This window comes from Etheostoma cragini, chromosome 8 (genome assembly GCF_013103735.1).
Source record: "Etheostoma cragini isolate CJK2018 chromosome 8, CSU_Ecrag_1.0, whole genome shotgun sequence".
NCBI lineage: Eukaryota > Metazoa > Chordata > Actinopteri > Perciformes > Percidae > Etheostoma > Etheostoma cragini.
In genome coordinates this window covers 28,762,748-28,777,106 of record NC_048414.1, presented here as the reverse complement: position 1 = coordinate 28,777,106, position 14,359 = coordinate 28,762,748, and the positions used below count along the sequence as shown (strand labels likewise).

The following is a 14,359-nucleotide window of genomic DNA, read 5'->3' as shown; positions in this document are numbered from 1 at the left end:
CCCCCCTCCCTCCCCGCCCACCCTGGTGTGCACAAACCAGATCTAAGAAGCATTTTGGGGAAATTCAGATTTGAGTCATTTGGTGAGAAAGGGCGCAGAACTGAACTGCTATGAGTGGACGTCTTGTTGCAAGATGAAAGCCCCCCCCAAACCCTCCCAGGTCTGATGTCAAAGCCGCCTTCTGCAGTCGGTTGGTTTCCTCCACCTCCTTTTTCTCATGCTCTCCGTCTTCCTTCTTGCTCGTGTGGTTTCCTTCATCTTCCCTCCTGTCCCCTCTCTGCTCTGTTTCCCCTGCTCTCCCCCAGTTAAGGCCTTTTGGGGGGGGGCAACTAAAAGGCCTGGATCCAGATACAAGATGGAAGGTTAGCTGCTGGAGGCCTGCAAGAATCCTGAGCATGTCAGGGAGGTCGATGAAGCCCTTTGAGGGGACTGGTAGCCTGGAGAAGTGGGAGGGGGACAGAAGGAAGGGCAGGCAGGGGGAAGAGGGTGGGGGGGTGGTGGGGGGGGAGCCGTTTCTTCAGCTGATGTAATAATGTTTGCGCTTCAATGTTTACGATGGTTTGGACAGTAGGATTTCTGGGTTCAGCTCACAAGGAGTAATGATCTTGGTTATTGGTGATGGATTCTGTCAGGAGAAGTACGTGTTGATCACTTTGATTGTTCCATCCGATTTGGTTGCATCTGGTTCCAGACATCCATGGCAGGACCACAGGATGTCCTGGAGACAGAGAGACAGAGAGACAGAGAGACAGAGAGGAGGAGGGATGGGGCACAGAGAGAGAGTTGTAAAATGATCTGTGGCTTGTTTACTTGTATGTGTGCTTTTTGAAGCAACATATTAACAGATGAAAAATGGCTTTAGTGGCTCAGGTGACAATCATTTGTGCAATTTTACAGATACACATTGTAAAGAGCTCGACAGCGTGGTTCTTGAAGTGAAAATCCCATTCCTTTTCTCCATAAAGATTTGGACTACCAGCCAGTGTGCCAGTGTGTCTGCAGCTGTACAGACCACAAGTCTATACAGCTGTAGAGACACATAGACACACGGGGACAAGTTATTTAGTCAAACAACAAGTCCATACTATACAGCTGCAAAGAGTCGGTTTCTCCCATGTCATGTCATTTTCACTTCCTGTCTCGTGTTTTCTTGCCTTAGCGAGTGTGTAATGTGTTCACCTCGTGTCACCTCGTGTGTGTTGCATTGTGACTGTGTGTAGTCCCCCCCCTTTGTCTCGGTCTTCCTGTTTTTGTATTCCTGGTTGTTCTTTGAAGTTTTGGAGTATTGTTGCCTGCTGTCTTCAGGACTCACCACTTCTCTGCTGTCTGTCACTCCCTGATGTGAGTCGAGTGCAGATGTGAGTCACGCATGCGCCTCCAAGATGCTAATACGAGACTTCTGTAATGTCAATCCAGTAAAAATGGACCTACTTAATGAAGTTGGTTCACTGCTAGCTTAGCTACAAGTTAGCATCAAACACAACAAAGGCTGCAGTTGAATGGTGTTTGGAGCTAACGTTAGCAACCAATCCATCATAGATAGCTTAAACATTTTTTGAATGATTTCCACCTTCGGTTCTTGTTTGTAATGAGAAAAATGTATTATTTTATAGATTTCACAAATTTCAGTATGACACGTTATGTCGTAAACCGTTTGAATCTGAGCATGCGCAACTCACATCTGCACTCGACTCACGTTGGGCAGTGACACTGTCTCTGTATTTTGGCTCCGCCATTTTCTCTGAAACCTGTTACAGTAACATACTTATTTTATGATTTTACCCTAAACTTAAGTAGTTTTGGGGCCTAAACCTAGCTAAACTGTGACCCTTTCACAATCGGTAACCGCATGTTTCAAACTGCGCCTGTTACATTCAGATATGAGGACGGGTCGACCTGCCGCCACCGGTAGGGGGCGCGGCTCTAGGAAACGCTCCAGGGGGTCGGGTGTATGGGTGATTGGGTTGGAGGACTTGTTGGCACAAACATATCTTGCAATAATTAGCATTCAGACAGTAGTGTGTGTGTGCTGTGTGGCGCACCTTGAACAGTATTCAGAGTGGGCCTGGTGGTCAGTCAGTCAGTCAGATGGGTGTTCGGGGCAGGACCGATTGATCTCGAACCACGAGTCTATACAGCTGCAGATAAACATGGACACACAGGGACAAGTTATTTAGTCAACAGCACGTCTATACAATACAGCTGCAAATAGACAGGACAGTTGGAGAGAGACATCAAAAGATAATTAAAAATGGACTCAGTACTACGGATTGTTGCTAAAGTAACATAAGGTTCAATGTTTAAGGTTCTTTATTGGTCATGTGCACAACAAAGTGCTGTAATAATTGTTGACTGGGTCACCAAAGGATGGGCGTCTAATCCCGGGCGCCAGGCCCTGCTAACGTCTCTGCTTTCCCTTTCATGAAGACGTGTGCAGAAGAACTCACACCAGCCTGGGTCTCCAAAGTCTTCCAAAGGCCACTTGGTTCACATACAGTTCCATCAGTGGTGGAAGAAGTATTCAGGTCCTTTATTTAAGCAAAAATCCTGCATTGAAAATGTGACTTAAGTTAAAGTATGTAAGGACCATATGGAAAATGGACTTAAAGTATTAAAAGTAAAAGAAAAATTCTTACATTTTTGAAACCGGAAACAATCAAAACAGTTTTACCAACTAATGGGCTGACCATCGCAGCTTCCCCCTCTCCATCTCTACAAAGCTAACGTTAGCTTCATTAGCTGCTGACTACCGTTTTACAGGGACAGGAACAAAATCTATCTATGGAAAAAATACTGTTTTCAGCTGATATCTTTGTCATAAAAGGATAGAGCTAGCAGATGGTGTTTACTGCAAATTTATTGCACTGCAAATTATTTGGTTCTCACCAAGATAAAATTATTCTTATTTTAAGATTATTTGTCTTTTTTAAGAGTGGATTTCTTATTTTAAGTGTTCATCTTTACACTATAATCTTAAATCAAGCAAGCTTGTCAAGTGAAAGGATCTCGCTGCATGGACAGATCGTTTCACTTGTTCTGAGTACCTTTCCCTCAGATTTAGAGTTTTTATCTTGTTTTTTGCAGTGTGCGCAGGAGGATGTCTAAAACACATGCACAAAGAAAGAACAACACAGGACACACATCAACACAAAATTGGAGACACTCCTTCCCCCAAAATCAACTGGACAGTACGCAGGTAGATCTGTCATAATGAACAACGGCAGAGGAGTATAGAAATGAATAATCTGTATAAAATGTAGAGAGATGTAAAACACGTGAATTCAGATTCCTCATAGCCACAAGAATAAAAGAATCCCTGGAACGTCTAGTTGTTATCATAGGCAGCCTAAAAAGGTGACCTGAGGGGACAGACTAGACCCCCCAAAGAGTGGGTGATCAGGGCTTCCCCCTGACCCCTTTATTAAATACATGTTGCAGCTGTGGTAGTTGGACCCCAGTTTACCAGCTTTGTTAGCTTACGCTTGCTGATCATTGACAGACCGTCTGCCCCCCCATATACGTAATGTCAAGACTGATTCAACAAAACCCTGATAAAGTAGAGTCCTCCGAGTCCTGCACACGCTGAATGATTTCATCTTCGTCTCTGTTGGGCCTTCTTACAGCCAGTGTGTTCCTCTTAAAGGATCATTTGCTGTCAATGCTGGTACCTAAACGTTGAGCTGTGATCTACGGAAATCAATAATCACATCCTTTTACTTGGAAACATTGATAGACAGATAAAGGTTTTCAACCCCAAACAATGAAATCATCAAGTACAGGACCATGTTCAAAGAGCTCACTATAACAGTAGCTGCAGATTAGTCTCATACTGTTCATATCTACAGTGATTTGTGTGTTCAATAAAAAGCATTGGTGAAAGAACATAGCCCTGAGGAGAACCTGTGGAAGTAAGGGCTTTAGATGATAAAACCCTAACACACTGAGACCTGTTCCACAGGAAATCCAGTATCCAGCCTATTGAGTTAGGGTTGAAGTTAAAAAGAGCCTGTAGTTTCTCAGCCAATAAGTAAGACTGAAAGGTATTGAACGCTGAAGAGAAGTCGGTAAAAAGGAGCCTAGCAGGAGTTTTTGAGGATTCCAGATGTTAAAGGGTAAAAGGAATTTAACAATGTAAGTATTGCATCCTCAACACCTCTGCCAGCCCTATAAGCCGTTAAACTGGTCTCCACCAATGAGGTGAGAGCTGCAGGTCGGGAGTCACTGAAGACCTTGGGGTTCTTACACCAGGAATGATTGGAGAGTGTTTCCAAATCTTTGGCACTGTATGCGTATGGAGGGATTGAGTGAAAATCACTTTAAATCACTTAATTGACCAGCTCAAGACTTAAGGGCTGGCCCACTGATGTTGTCAGGGCCTGGACCTTTCCTGGCCTTAGTTTCAATATCAAAATCAAAAACTGAGGAATGCCTTACCAAATTCTCGCTCATGTGACGGATTCTTGCACTAAAATCACTGTTAGAGAATTTCATATAAAAGCTTTTTAATTTATTTGTTAGCTGCTCATCAGAATTAAAACCATTTAAGGACACAGAGGTATTGTCTTTGTGTAGACCTGTCATCCGTTTCATGCCATTCCACACAGATCTGGGCTCAGACTCACAGAATTAGGACTCAATATACTGTATAGGGTAATTACTCAGTTTGGGATCTACCGCAGTCTCTTCAACGCTAACAAAGCACTCAATGCACCCGGCTCTCATATGTTTATTGTAATTATCCCAAGCCATCACAGTTAATTTGACAGTGATACATTGATGTTTAGAAATGCTACACGCAGCAGCTTTATTGTTGAGCGATATAATATGAATAACCTCTAAATCAAATGCAAGAACCACTGTCCATCTTTAAGGAATGTCTTTTATTAGAGTGCAGTGGATTTAATTAGAAGAAGTGCAAAGTTGTATAACGGGCAGTGGTTCAAATCTGCGTGTGAGTGTGTGTGAGTGAGTGTGTGCATGCATGCATGTGTGTGTGTGTCACCTTTTATGGTAGATGCAGAGGCAAGGCAGTCTGGCTATGGTGTCCCCTTGCTGCAGTTCCTCTAGACAGATCACACACTCACCGGCATCCCTCGCCAACACGTCATCTAAAGTGAGAGGCGAACACACACACACACACACAAACACAAACATCAGAACACAGTTTAGTATGCGCCAAAGAAAGCAACAATTTCAGACAGCATATCAAACATAGCAGAGAGCAGGTTGGTGCATTCCATTACACACAGTACATATAGTGGTTAGTTGAAGAGGCTCAAGCTGGAGTCTCAGTACAGATTAGGAGAGGAGCCTCCAATCTGTTTCCACTGTGGAAAAATAGCGTCAATCATCATATGGAAATTCACCACAGACTTTTTTTATTTCCATCCATTTACTTACTGTAATGAAGGCAGGCTCTTAAAGAGTATTGAATGGTCTATATGAAATATGGATACATCTCAAATGTAGTTTACATTTCCACAAGAGAGATATTATTCAGTCAGATGGAGTCAAGGCTGAGCTGGGAAGAAAAAAACACCAAATGAATAAAGCAACATGGCAAATCCTGATTCAACAGCACCTCGGTGGAAAGACACCACGGACTTTACGTTCTGTTTGTCTTCACACCGAGACCAGCATGATTGGAGACCTGAGACAAAGATTAAGTTGTCTTCTTTAAACAACGAGGAATAATGGAACGCCATGTCCAAAAGAAACAGTTTCCACAGGAACGCCCCAAGCAGGTGTGGGTTCAGGGCCTTGATCAAGAGCACCTTGGCAGTGCCAAGAAGGTGATGTGGCACCCCTCCAGCTACCAGTCCACCACCATGCTGTGGTCCGTATAGGGACTTGAACCATTGGGTTCCAAAGCAAACTCCCTGTGCGTTCCAGACACACGTTGATGGGTGCTTATTGCGTCAGCTACTGACCAAGTGTCAGTGTTTTATGAGTTAATTGGGAGTGAGAACAGGTTTAAAAAGAAGACACAAAGTCATTTTTAGAGTTTAACGATGGGTACAACCTATGAGCTTAGCTAGAATGGCCTTTTAAACACTCAGGGTTAAAGTATGAATGGATTCCAGCGCTGTGTCTTCTGCATTCCAGGCTGAGCTGCATCAGACGAATTTATTCTTACACTGTAAAAAAACAACTGTAAGAAATGCTTATATTGCCGAAGCTTGGGCGCTTGGGTGTTTTACAGTGAATTTAACAGTGTACATTTAAAGTTACTTAGTGCAAATTGGGTTCACATTGTCGATGTAAAGTGACTAGTGTCGTATGGGGGGGGGGGGGGGGGGGGGGGGGGGGGGGGGGGGGGGGGGGGGGGGGGGGGGGGGGGGGGGGGGGGGGTATTGGGAGTTCCCCAGTCCTATGGTGTGGGGGATGAAGCTGTTGGGGAACCTGGTTGTTCTGCATTTGGCTTTTTTAATGTTTTATTCATTTCTTTCCTCTATGCACTAATTTAAGAAATATAATGTCTTATTGTTAAACGTAGTAAACTTGAACTATCAGTTAAAGGCCAAAAAATAATCTTAAAGAAAAATAAGAATCCCTCTTCAGGAGACCAAGAGTGTCTCTATAAATTTAAAAGCAATCCATCCAATAGTTTTTTTGGAAATATTTCAGCCTGGACCAACATTCCCTGGAGCCTTGGCTAAAAAGAATCACAGCGAAAAAGGTTTCTTTTTACACTGTTTTGAATGTAAAACTGTACCTGCTAAATTATTACTAACAACAGCTAAATAAATTACTGTCAAGTCTCATGAAAGAGTAATACTAAGTACTAAGTAGAGTGTCAAACTTCAAGTACAGCACTCGAATGAATGCAAACGCCTCTACAAAGGTTCAATCACTGCTGCACTACGCCAGCCGCATTACCGTAACATTTACTCAGGTGGAAATGTCACACATTACGGCCTTGATACTAAAGAAAAAATCAATTGAGGGGATGTGGCTGAATGGTAGCGGACAGTTTTCAGTCAAATGAAATAGGAATGCAAAAGAAGCTGCAGTTAAAGAGAAATGTTCTTGAATAGGAATCTAAAAGACAGACACGGATGGAAGGATGGAAGGATGGATGGATGGATGATGGATGGGCTGTGAGACTGTGAGACAGCATAAGACACAGAAGACATATGCTGTGACTGCAAATCAGCTTAGTTCCTCAACAAACTCCCATAACCCCACTCTCCTCCTCCCTCTCTCTGTCTCGCTCTTCTTCTGACCCCTCATCCCTTCTTCCATTGCTCACATTGGCACATCTCTCCATCCTCTTTCACCCCCCCTAAAAAGCACCCAGCATCTCTCTGACAGAGAGATTAAATCACGGGATCCTACACGTCTGATAAGAACACATCGGCTCCACTCCTCTTCCCCAAAGTTCCTGAGCATATAAATCCAAGCGGAGATTAATCAACTCCCTAAAGTCTGCATTCGACTGTGAGCGCAGAGTGTATTAAATCCAAAGGCAACATCTAACCCAAGCTCTTATAATCAAGTGAAGAGTGTTGTTCAATCTTGTTTCCTTCACCTGTGAAATGTTTTTTTAAAATGAGGTCACCCGGAGTTAGAGCCTGAACTCATCCTGGTCCCAAACTCTGCCGTCGGCCGTCCGAGAGGCATATCACCTCCCAGCCACTCTCCCCTGACTCTATTTTATACATTAAGACTTTCTATTCTCTTAAAGCTGCATTTGGGAGCTTTTAACCCCTCGCGTGCCTGCATCTGACCCACTATCCAGTTTCCTGGAGCTTAAACTAGATCATTGCAGTACAACATACTGAATTACACTAAAGAACTCATTACTAATTTTGAGTAAAGGGCAGAAGGTCAGTTAGTTTCCTCTTCTGGGGACCATGAAAAACCAAAAAAGGTCAAAGCAGTAAATCAGTAGTTGGATGGACAAATGAAGAGATAGATAGATAGATGACCTGACATATGCATCGTTCACACTTGCTGCCAGCGTCTGGTGTACACATTATTATCCATGGAGTTAACTGTCTTTTCAAAAAGGACACAAGCGCTATTTTTAAATGCCATCGTCGGCATTTTTTTGAAGCTCAGAGTGTCTTTTTAAAGAAAATTCTACGCCAAGCGTTTTTTAACGGACACCAGAGTAACAAGAATGTCTTTTCCATAGCAACAAGAAAAAATGGAGACGGTACCCACATATAGACATGTGCTAGTGCGATGGACATAGAGTTCTATGATATGAGCGATATAACGTTATGTAAATGATCTAACGTTAGCGTTAGCATCGCTCCTCTCTCGTTCAGTCTCTAGATGGCTTTGTTATTAGCTTTATATGGATAGCCGACTGTAGCAGTAGGTGTTATAGCCAAAAAAGATGCTCTCGGCTATCGAAAAAATGGAATCCTAAAAAAAGTGCTGCGGGAGCATTCCAATGAGCATTAGAGGTAGCGTTACATGGACGTAGGGAAATTAATAAAAAATGAATTAAAAACACTATAATTTAGGAAATGTAAGAATTTTGATGGTCTAAAATGTTTGACTTTTTAAGACCGAGCAGAACCCTGAAGGCAAAGCTCTGCATGTGGGCTTTCAGGTGGGCCGGACTTTGCCAGGTCTGTCAATCATCGGCCCCCTCCTCAGCGGCCCCCCTCTCCCTCTTGACTTTCAGCTGTCTCTCCCGGTTGCTGGCTCGCCAACAGACTCTTGGCTTCCAACACCTCCGCAGCAATTAGCAGTTAGAGGAGTCGCTCTTCGCTCCTCTGATTCACAGCACGCAGTCCTTCCTTCTTGTCTCTTTTCCTGTGTCCTATGGGGACTGGTGGCTGCAAGAGTATGTCCCTCATCTTTCTCTCTCTCTCTCTCTCTCTCTGTCTGTCACACACACAAATGCTCCTGCTTCCTGGGTCTCCATACTGTACCACCTTTCTATGTGTGTATGTGCCCCCACCTCCCTCTCTGTGCGAGGGGCTATATTTAGTGGGAGGACATTAAAATATCATCATGCAAAGTCAAAGCCTAGAAAAGATCCCGTGGTCAGCTCACATGGGCTTATGGAGTGTACCTAGTGCAGACAAGTAGTTAAACATGTGTTTTTAGTTGATTTTATACATTTAAAGAACCTGAATCTGAGTTTCTGCTCATTCAGAGCAGCAGAGGTGAGACATTTAGCGTCACATTGGTGTCATTTTTTCACCTAGTTGTTATTGGTGTACAGGAAAAATGTCTTTCAGATGTGGTTTTTGGTGTTTAACCACACCTGAAAGCAACATTATGTAGCACTTTTACCTTAAAACAACAGCTTCAAATTCATTTGACTTGACATGTCACCCAGGCGGGACTCTTTACTCTGCAGGTCCCGGGCTTCCATTTAGTTTGAAAAGCAGCCGCTCTTTGGTTGTCAAGGACAGAGAAACGAGACCACATCATCCTTGTCCTTGAAGGCTTTCACCGGCTCCCTGTTCATTTCAGGACACCCTCTACATTGTCTCCAAATCTGTCCATGGTCTCTCCAGTGCATATTTATACAATATATCAGAACTTCTCACCCCTTCCAGGACCAACAGACCCCTCAGTTCAGCCCACTAGGGCATGTTGGCTGTCCTCAGCTGTGGGACAGTTGTGAGTTTGTGGATGTTTTTAGATGAACCTTAATATCCACCTTTATTCTCTGGCTTTTAAATGTGTTTCTATTTCAATCTTGTTTTATTTCCCTATGTCTGTATGTAATACCTTTTCATTCAATATATACCGACTTTCATTTTCCAAACCTTTCCAAATATATACAGAAATGTGTGTACTTTTAGACCACAAATCTGAACTTGTATACACATTTTTAACTTTATACTATATGTATAAATATTCACACACTTGGGAGTCACAAAAAGAAACAACACATGAGAGCTTGTAGAAAAAATTCCGAACTTTTTAGTTTAGAACTTTTTACTCATAGGAAATATGAACTTGTGTTACATATACAGTACCTACATACCTTCTTACATGTGTCCCTGGTTCCCAGAAGCAGGGCGTACAGAGCAAACACTTTTTAAAGTCCCCACTTCTTTAACAAAGCTCATGTCCAAAATGTTTTTCTGCAATCAGTTGCCTCCGCCAAACCTGCCTTGTAGCGTGTGTGTGTGTGTGTGCGTGTGCGTGTGCGTGTGCGTGTGCGTACACACTGGATCACAGCTCTGCCCCTGTGTCAGCACTGGCACAGTATATATGTAGATATATTTATATATATATTTATATATATATTTATATATGCCTGTACGTCACCTACTAGGTGCTGCTAAATCTTATAATATCTTACCCTGAGTATAACCACAATGGGCAATTTCCAAGACTGATGACGCTCAATACAGCTGACTTAGCCAGCTGGGGGGGGGGGGGGGGGGGGGGGGGGGGGGGGGGGGGGGGGGGCAGTAGCTCAGTCCATAGGGAGTTGGGTTAGGAACCGGAAGTTCGCTGACTCAAGCCCCCTTAGAGACTGACGTATGGTGGAGAGATGTCACTTCACCTCCTGGGCGCCGTAACCCCCCCCCCACCCAGTCCAGCTGGCAGCCCCCCTACTCTGACATCTCTCCATTTGTGCATGAACAGGTCCTGAGCATGTGTGTGTATACAGTGTGTAGTGATTACTAACAAAACAGAGTGTAAAGTGTAATTTTCCCACTGGGGATCAATAATTATTAGAATAATATATTATTAATATACAGTATTTGAATTATAAAGTACCTTCTTTCTGTAGTTACTTTTTGACTGACTCAAAATCAAACATTTTAACTAACATTTTATTTTATTTAAACTAACATGAAAACAACAACAGGGCGGGTTGTCAGAAACCGCCCTGCTAGCAGCTGCATGAGCATGTGATAAATCATATTAAACTAAAAAATGAAGATCCTTATTCACGTTTTGGATTACCCTTCTCATACAAGTCTTCCCTCTCTGCCGCTAATAATGACATATTCAGAGTGTTCCACCAAGTCAGTGTAGTCCTTTAATAGTCTGATTGGATTCCTGCGTCTGTTGTACAGCCAACATGTGATGACCTTGCTGAGAGATATGCTGATGTGTGGTAGTTAGTGGGCCCAGGTGATTGACAATACCCCTGAGCATGCTGGGAAACTAGATAAGCTGCAGTTCGGCGTGTTTTATGGGTCTCAAAAACTCCAGAAAGAGAGGGAGAGGGAGGGAAAAAAGACTAGAGATTACACAGAGGGAACAAAGGCTGACAGACAGATGGACTCACAGAGGAGAGAGGGACGGAGGGAGAAGCGAGAGAGAGAGAGAGAGAGAGAGAGAGAGAGAGAGAGAGAGTAATTTGCTGGAAATAAAGAGTGACAAGACAGACAGAGCTGTAGAAGAAAAGAGAGGAATGATGGGAGTCTTTCTCCTTTTACCCTCTCTCCTCTCATCCGTTATCAGCCATCAGGGTACTCCATCACTCTAGATCCCCTCTTCCCTGAGACAGTTTCGCTCTCCTCTCTCTGTCTCTGTCACTCAATCTTCTTTCCCTACAGTCGGAATCCAGCTGCAGGCTTCCATTCTTCTGTTTCTGCCCTGGTCTTTGGTCTAGTTCAATGCTATTTGTGAAGCTGTAAAATGTCATGTATTAGAGGATTTAGTCAGGATTTAGTGTGGTTCCATCATCATTATCATGAGAAACACAGCAACACTGTAAACACACACACACACACACACACACACACACACACACACACCTCTACAAGGTGACATTCAGGCTCCAGATCAGACAAACACATTCTTGAGTCAAACAAGTGAATGTCAATTAGTGTAAATGTCAAAAAGTTGCTAGGGGCAATAAACAGGGATGACTATTGTCAATCATGTGTCTCCAAGCAACCAGGAGTGGCAGCCCAGGCCATTATTCAAACAGCAGCCGACTCAAGGAAATAAACAGCAGAGCGGACGGTAGCCGGTGTGTCTGCAGCGCTATAACTGGCTCCTTTCGCTCTTTATGTCCATTTTTATTCCATTACTAAATATTCCTGGTTACATGGACACAAAGTAACAATAAACATGAATGATGTTACGAGCTTTGGCTAAGTAAGCAACAACTCACATTGCCCCGCCTGGTTTTTATTGGTGGTATTTAACCCTTTGGATCATATAGGCCGAATCGCCGTGACATCACACTAACACAAAACATCGCTCCCAGGGGAGCCGAATGGCTGTTAAAGACCCAGTGTGTCGTTTCTGTCAGCGCCATGAGGAAGTCTAAGTTATGAAAACCAAACTCTCAGAGCATCCACACGATGCCAGCGTTCGTGATCACGGACACGGAGGCTTAAAAGAACATGATGGACTTATCTGAAGAGGTCATTATCTGTACTCGAGGTTCTGCACTGGGCGCCACACTCTCGTGAACACAGTGAGACTGAGACGTCCAGAGACAGTTGTGTGGACCTGAGAGTCTTAATTAGCTTTGGACAACTCATCTGGCAATGGCTTGAATGTAACGGACGTTCATTAATATCAAAAACGTGACGCACTACAGCTTAAAATTGGATTGGGGCAACATGAGAATGTAGTTATTTCTGTTGTGATTTTTGGCTACAATACAGTGGGCTCGAAGTCTGGCCTCCCCAGGTAAAAATGTGTATTCATGTGCATAAAGTAGTACAAGGTATTAACTCTGCAGGGCGCCCAAACTTTTGCAGACGGCATTTCTTTGTTTTCTGTCATTTTGAAAGTGTAAATGATAGAATAAAATCTAACTTTTTGTAACATATTATATGAATGTCTAATCTGTCTTTTGATGACTTTTGGAGATTTTTCCATCTTTTCTTTCTTCTTTATGCTCATTAATACCAATTTTTTCCTGGGGTTCCCAAACTTTCGAGTCCCACTGTGTAAAACAGTATTAAACACGGAGGTCCGACCCAGCTGTTGTCTCTGCTGTGCTTATTTCCTGTCCTGTGTCCTTTTCTAGCATCTTTGATAAACCAAACCTGGTGTTACAACCAGCAACATGTCACCGGCGGTCAGATGGCTGCTAGCTTGGTTGGTGTCATTTTAGCCTGAGGCCGAGCTCCACAGTCCGTGGAGTAATAGATCAGTGGTCACGACAACGGCCAACAGGTGGTTGAATAAGCGGGAGAAAGGCGAGAGGGACAGCGTGGATAGACAGTGAGGGATGAGCTAACAGAGTAACATGGAGCAGCTCTGCTTCTACAGACGATCAATAAAAATAAAAAAGCCCCTGACACTGACATGGCAGGCTCCCCCAGCAGACATTACCTGGAAACCCATTGAGACCAAGGTTACTGATGGTTAACTCTCTTCGTTTGACAACACACTAAACTACATTTCAGTATTATGTTCCAAAAGTATACCACAAGCATCTGAATTCAGCCTTTTGACAAGTAATGTGTATTAAAAGCAGAAGGGTCAGCATATTAAAGTCCATCTCATCTGATCCATTTCACAAATTATATTGAATAAAATGTAAAAGGTAAGAAAGATGCAAGTGTCATGAATGGCAATGGTTGGATTAGTTGCACTCCTTGCACTATTCGTTGCATCCTTCTCATCACCACTCAAAAACTGAATTGAAGAGCAGTTATAAAAGTGGATTTTGACTCTATAAAACATCCCAAAATAGATCTTTATTCATAATAAAATGTGACAAAAAACCAAGAGTTGTAGACTTTAGTCATGTGCTGCAGTGACCCACGGTGACTAGGTGACTAAGAACCAGGGCCAGTATCCGTTCATTAGCTTCTGTACCAGAGTTGGCCTCCTGTCGTGTAAAGACAAAGTAAAGAGAGAAAGAGATAAAGGCGTTCGTTACCGTTGTAGGACAGGCGAGGCTTGCTTAGACACATGATGAAGTGAACTTCCATTTCATTGGACGCCACAGACTTGGAGCAGACAGGACACTTGAATCCTAGGAAGAACAGCAGAGAACAGATGAAAATCAAATACATACAAAGCACATCTGAATTAAATGAGTATCAGCTTCATCATCATCGGTACTTGTAACCCAGTTGACAGCCTGTCACATCTTTACAAAGCATATTCCAAGCATTGGGTACATGGCATTTTCTTTCATATTTTTTCATAAACGAAAGGTCAAAGAAATGTGTTTAAGATTTGAATGGTGTCACATTTATCTTCTCAAGTGATTTAAAGTCCAGGCGCCCTGGTGATGAATGACCCATCAGCAGACAACTGAACGGGTCGCTGTTTGTCATCAGGGCCCCTGGATCCCGTCTAATGACAAACTAGGACGAATCTGACCCCGTCGAGTCTCCAACAAAGACTTGTTCATGTGATGTTAGTGATGATTTCCATGCCTCATTGGGACTTTAAACACAGCTCCACCCTGACAGACCCTGGCGCAACAAATCACAAAGTCCAC

General features: G+C 43.3%; 1 protein-coding gene across 1 annotated transcript in view; it reads right to left on the bottom strand.

Annotated features, from left to right (window-relative positions):
- Window positions 1-6: 6 nt before the first annotated feature.
- znrf1 (zinc and ring finger 1) overlaps window positions 7-14,359 on the bottom strand; it is a 44,105-nt gene continuing 29,752 nt past the window's right edge. Inside the window, exons 2-5 of the mRNA XM_034878632.1 lie at window positions 13,790-13,885; window positions 5,003-5,108; window positions 2,043-2,138; window positions 7-718 (exon numbers count right to left, since the gene is read on the bottom strand). Of these exons, the coding sequence (XP_034734523.1) occupies window positions 2,081-2,138; window positions 5,003-5,108; window positions 13,790-13,885 (260 nt within the window). The 3' untranslated portion in view covers window positions 7-718; window positions 2,043-2,080. The remainder of the gene's footprint in view (window positions 719-2,042; window positions 2,139-5,002; window positions 5,109-13,789; window positions 13,886-14,359) is intronic.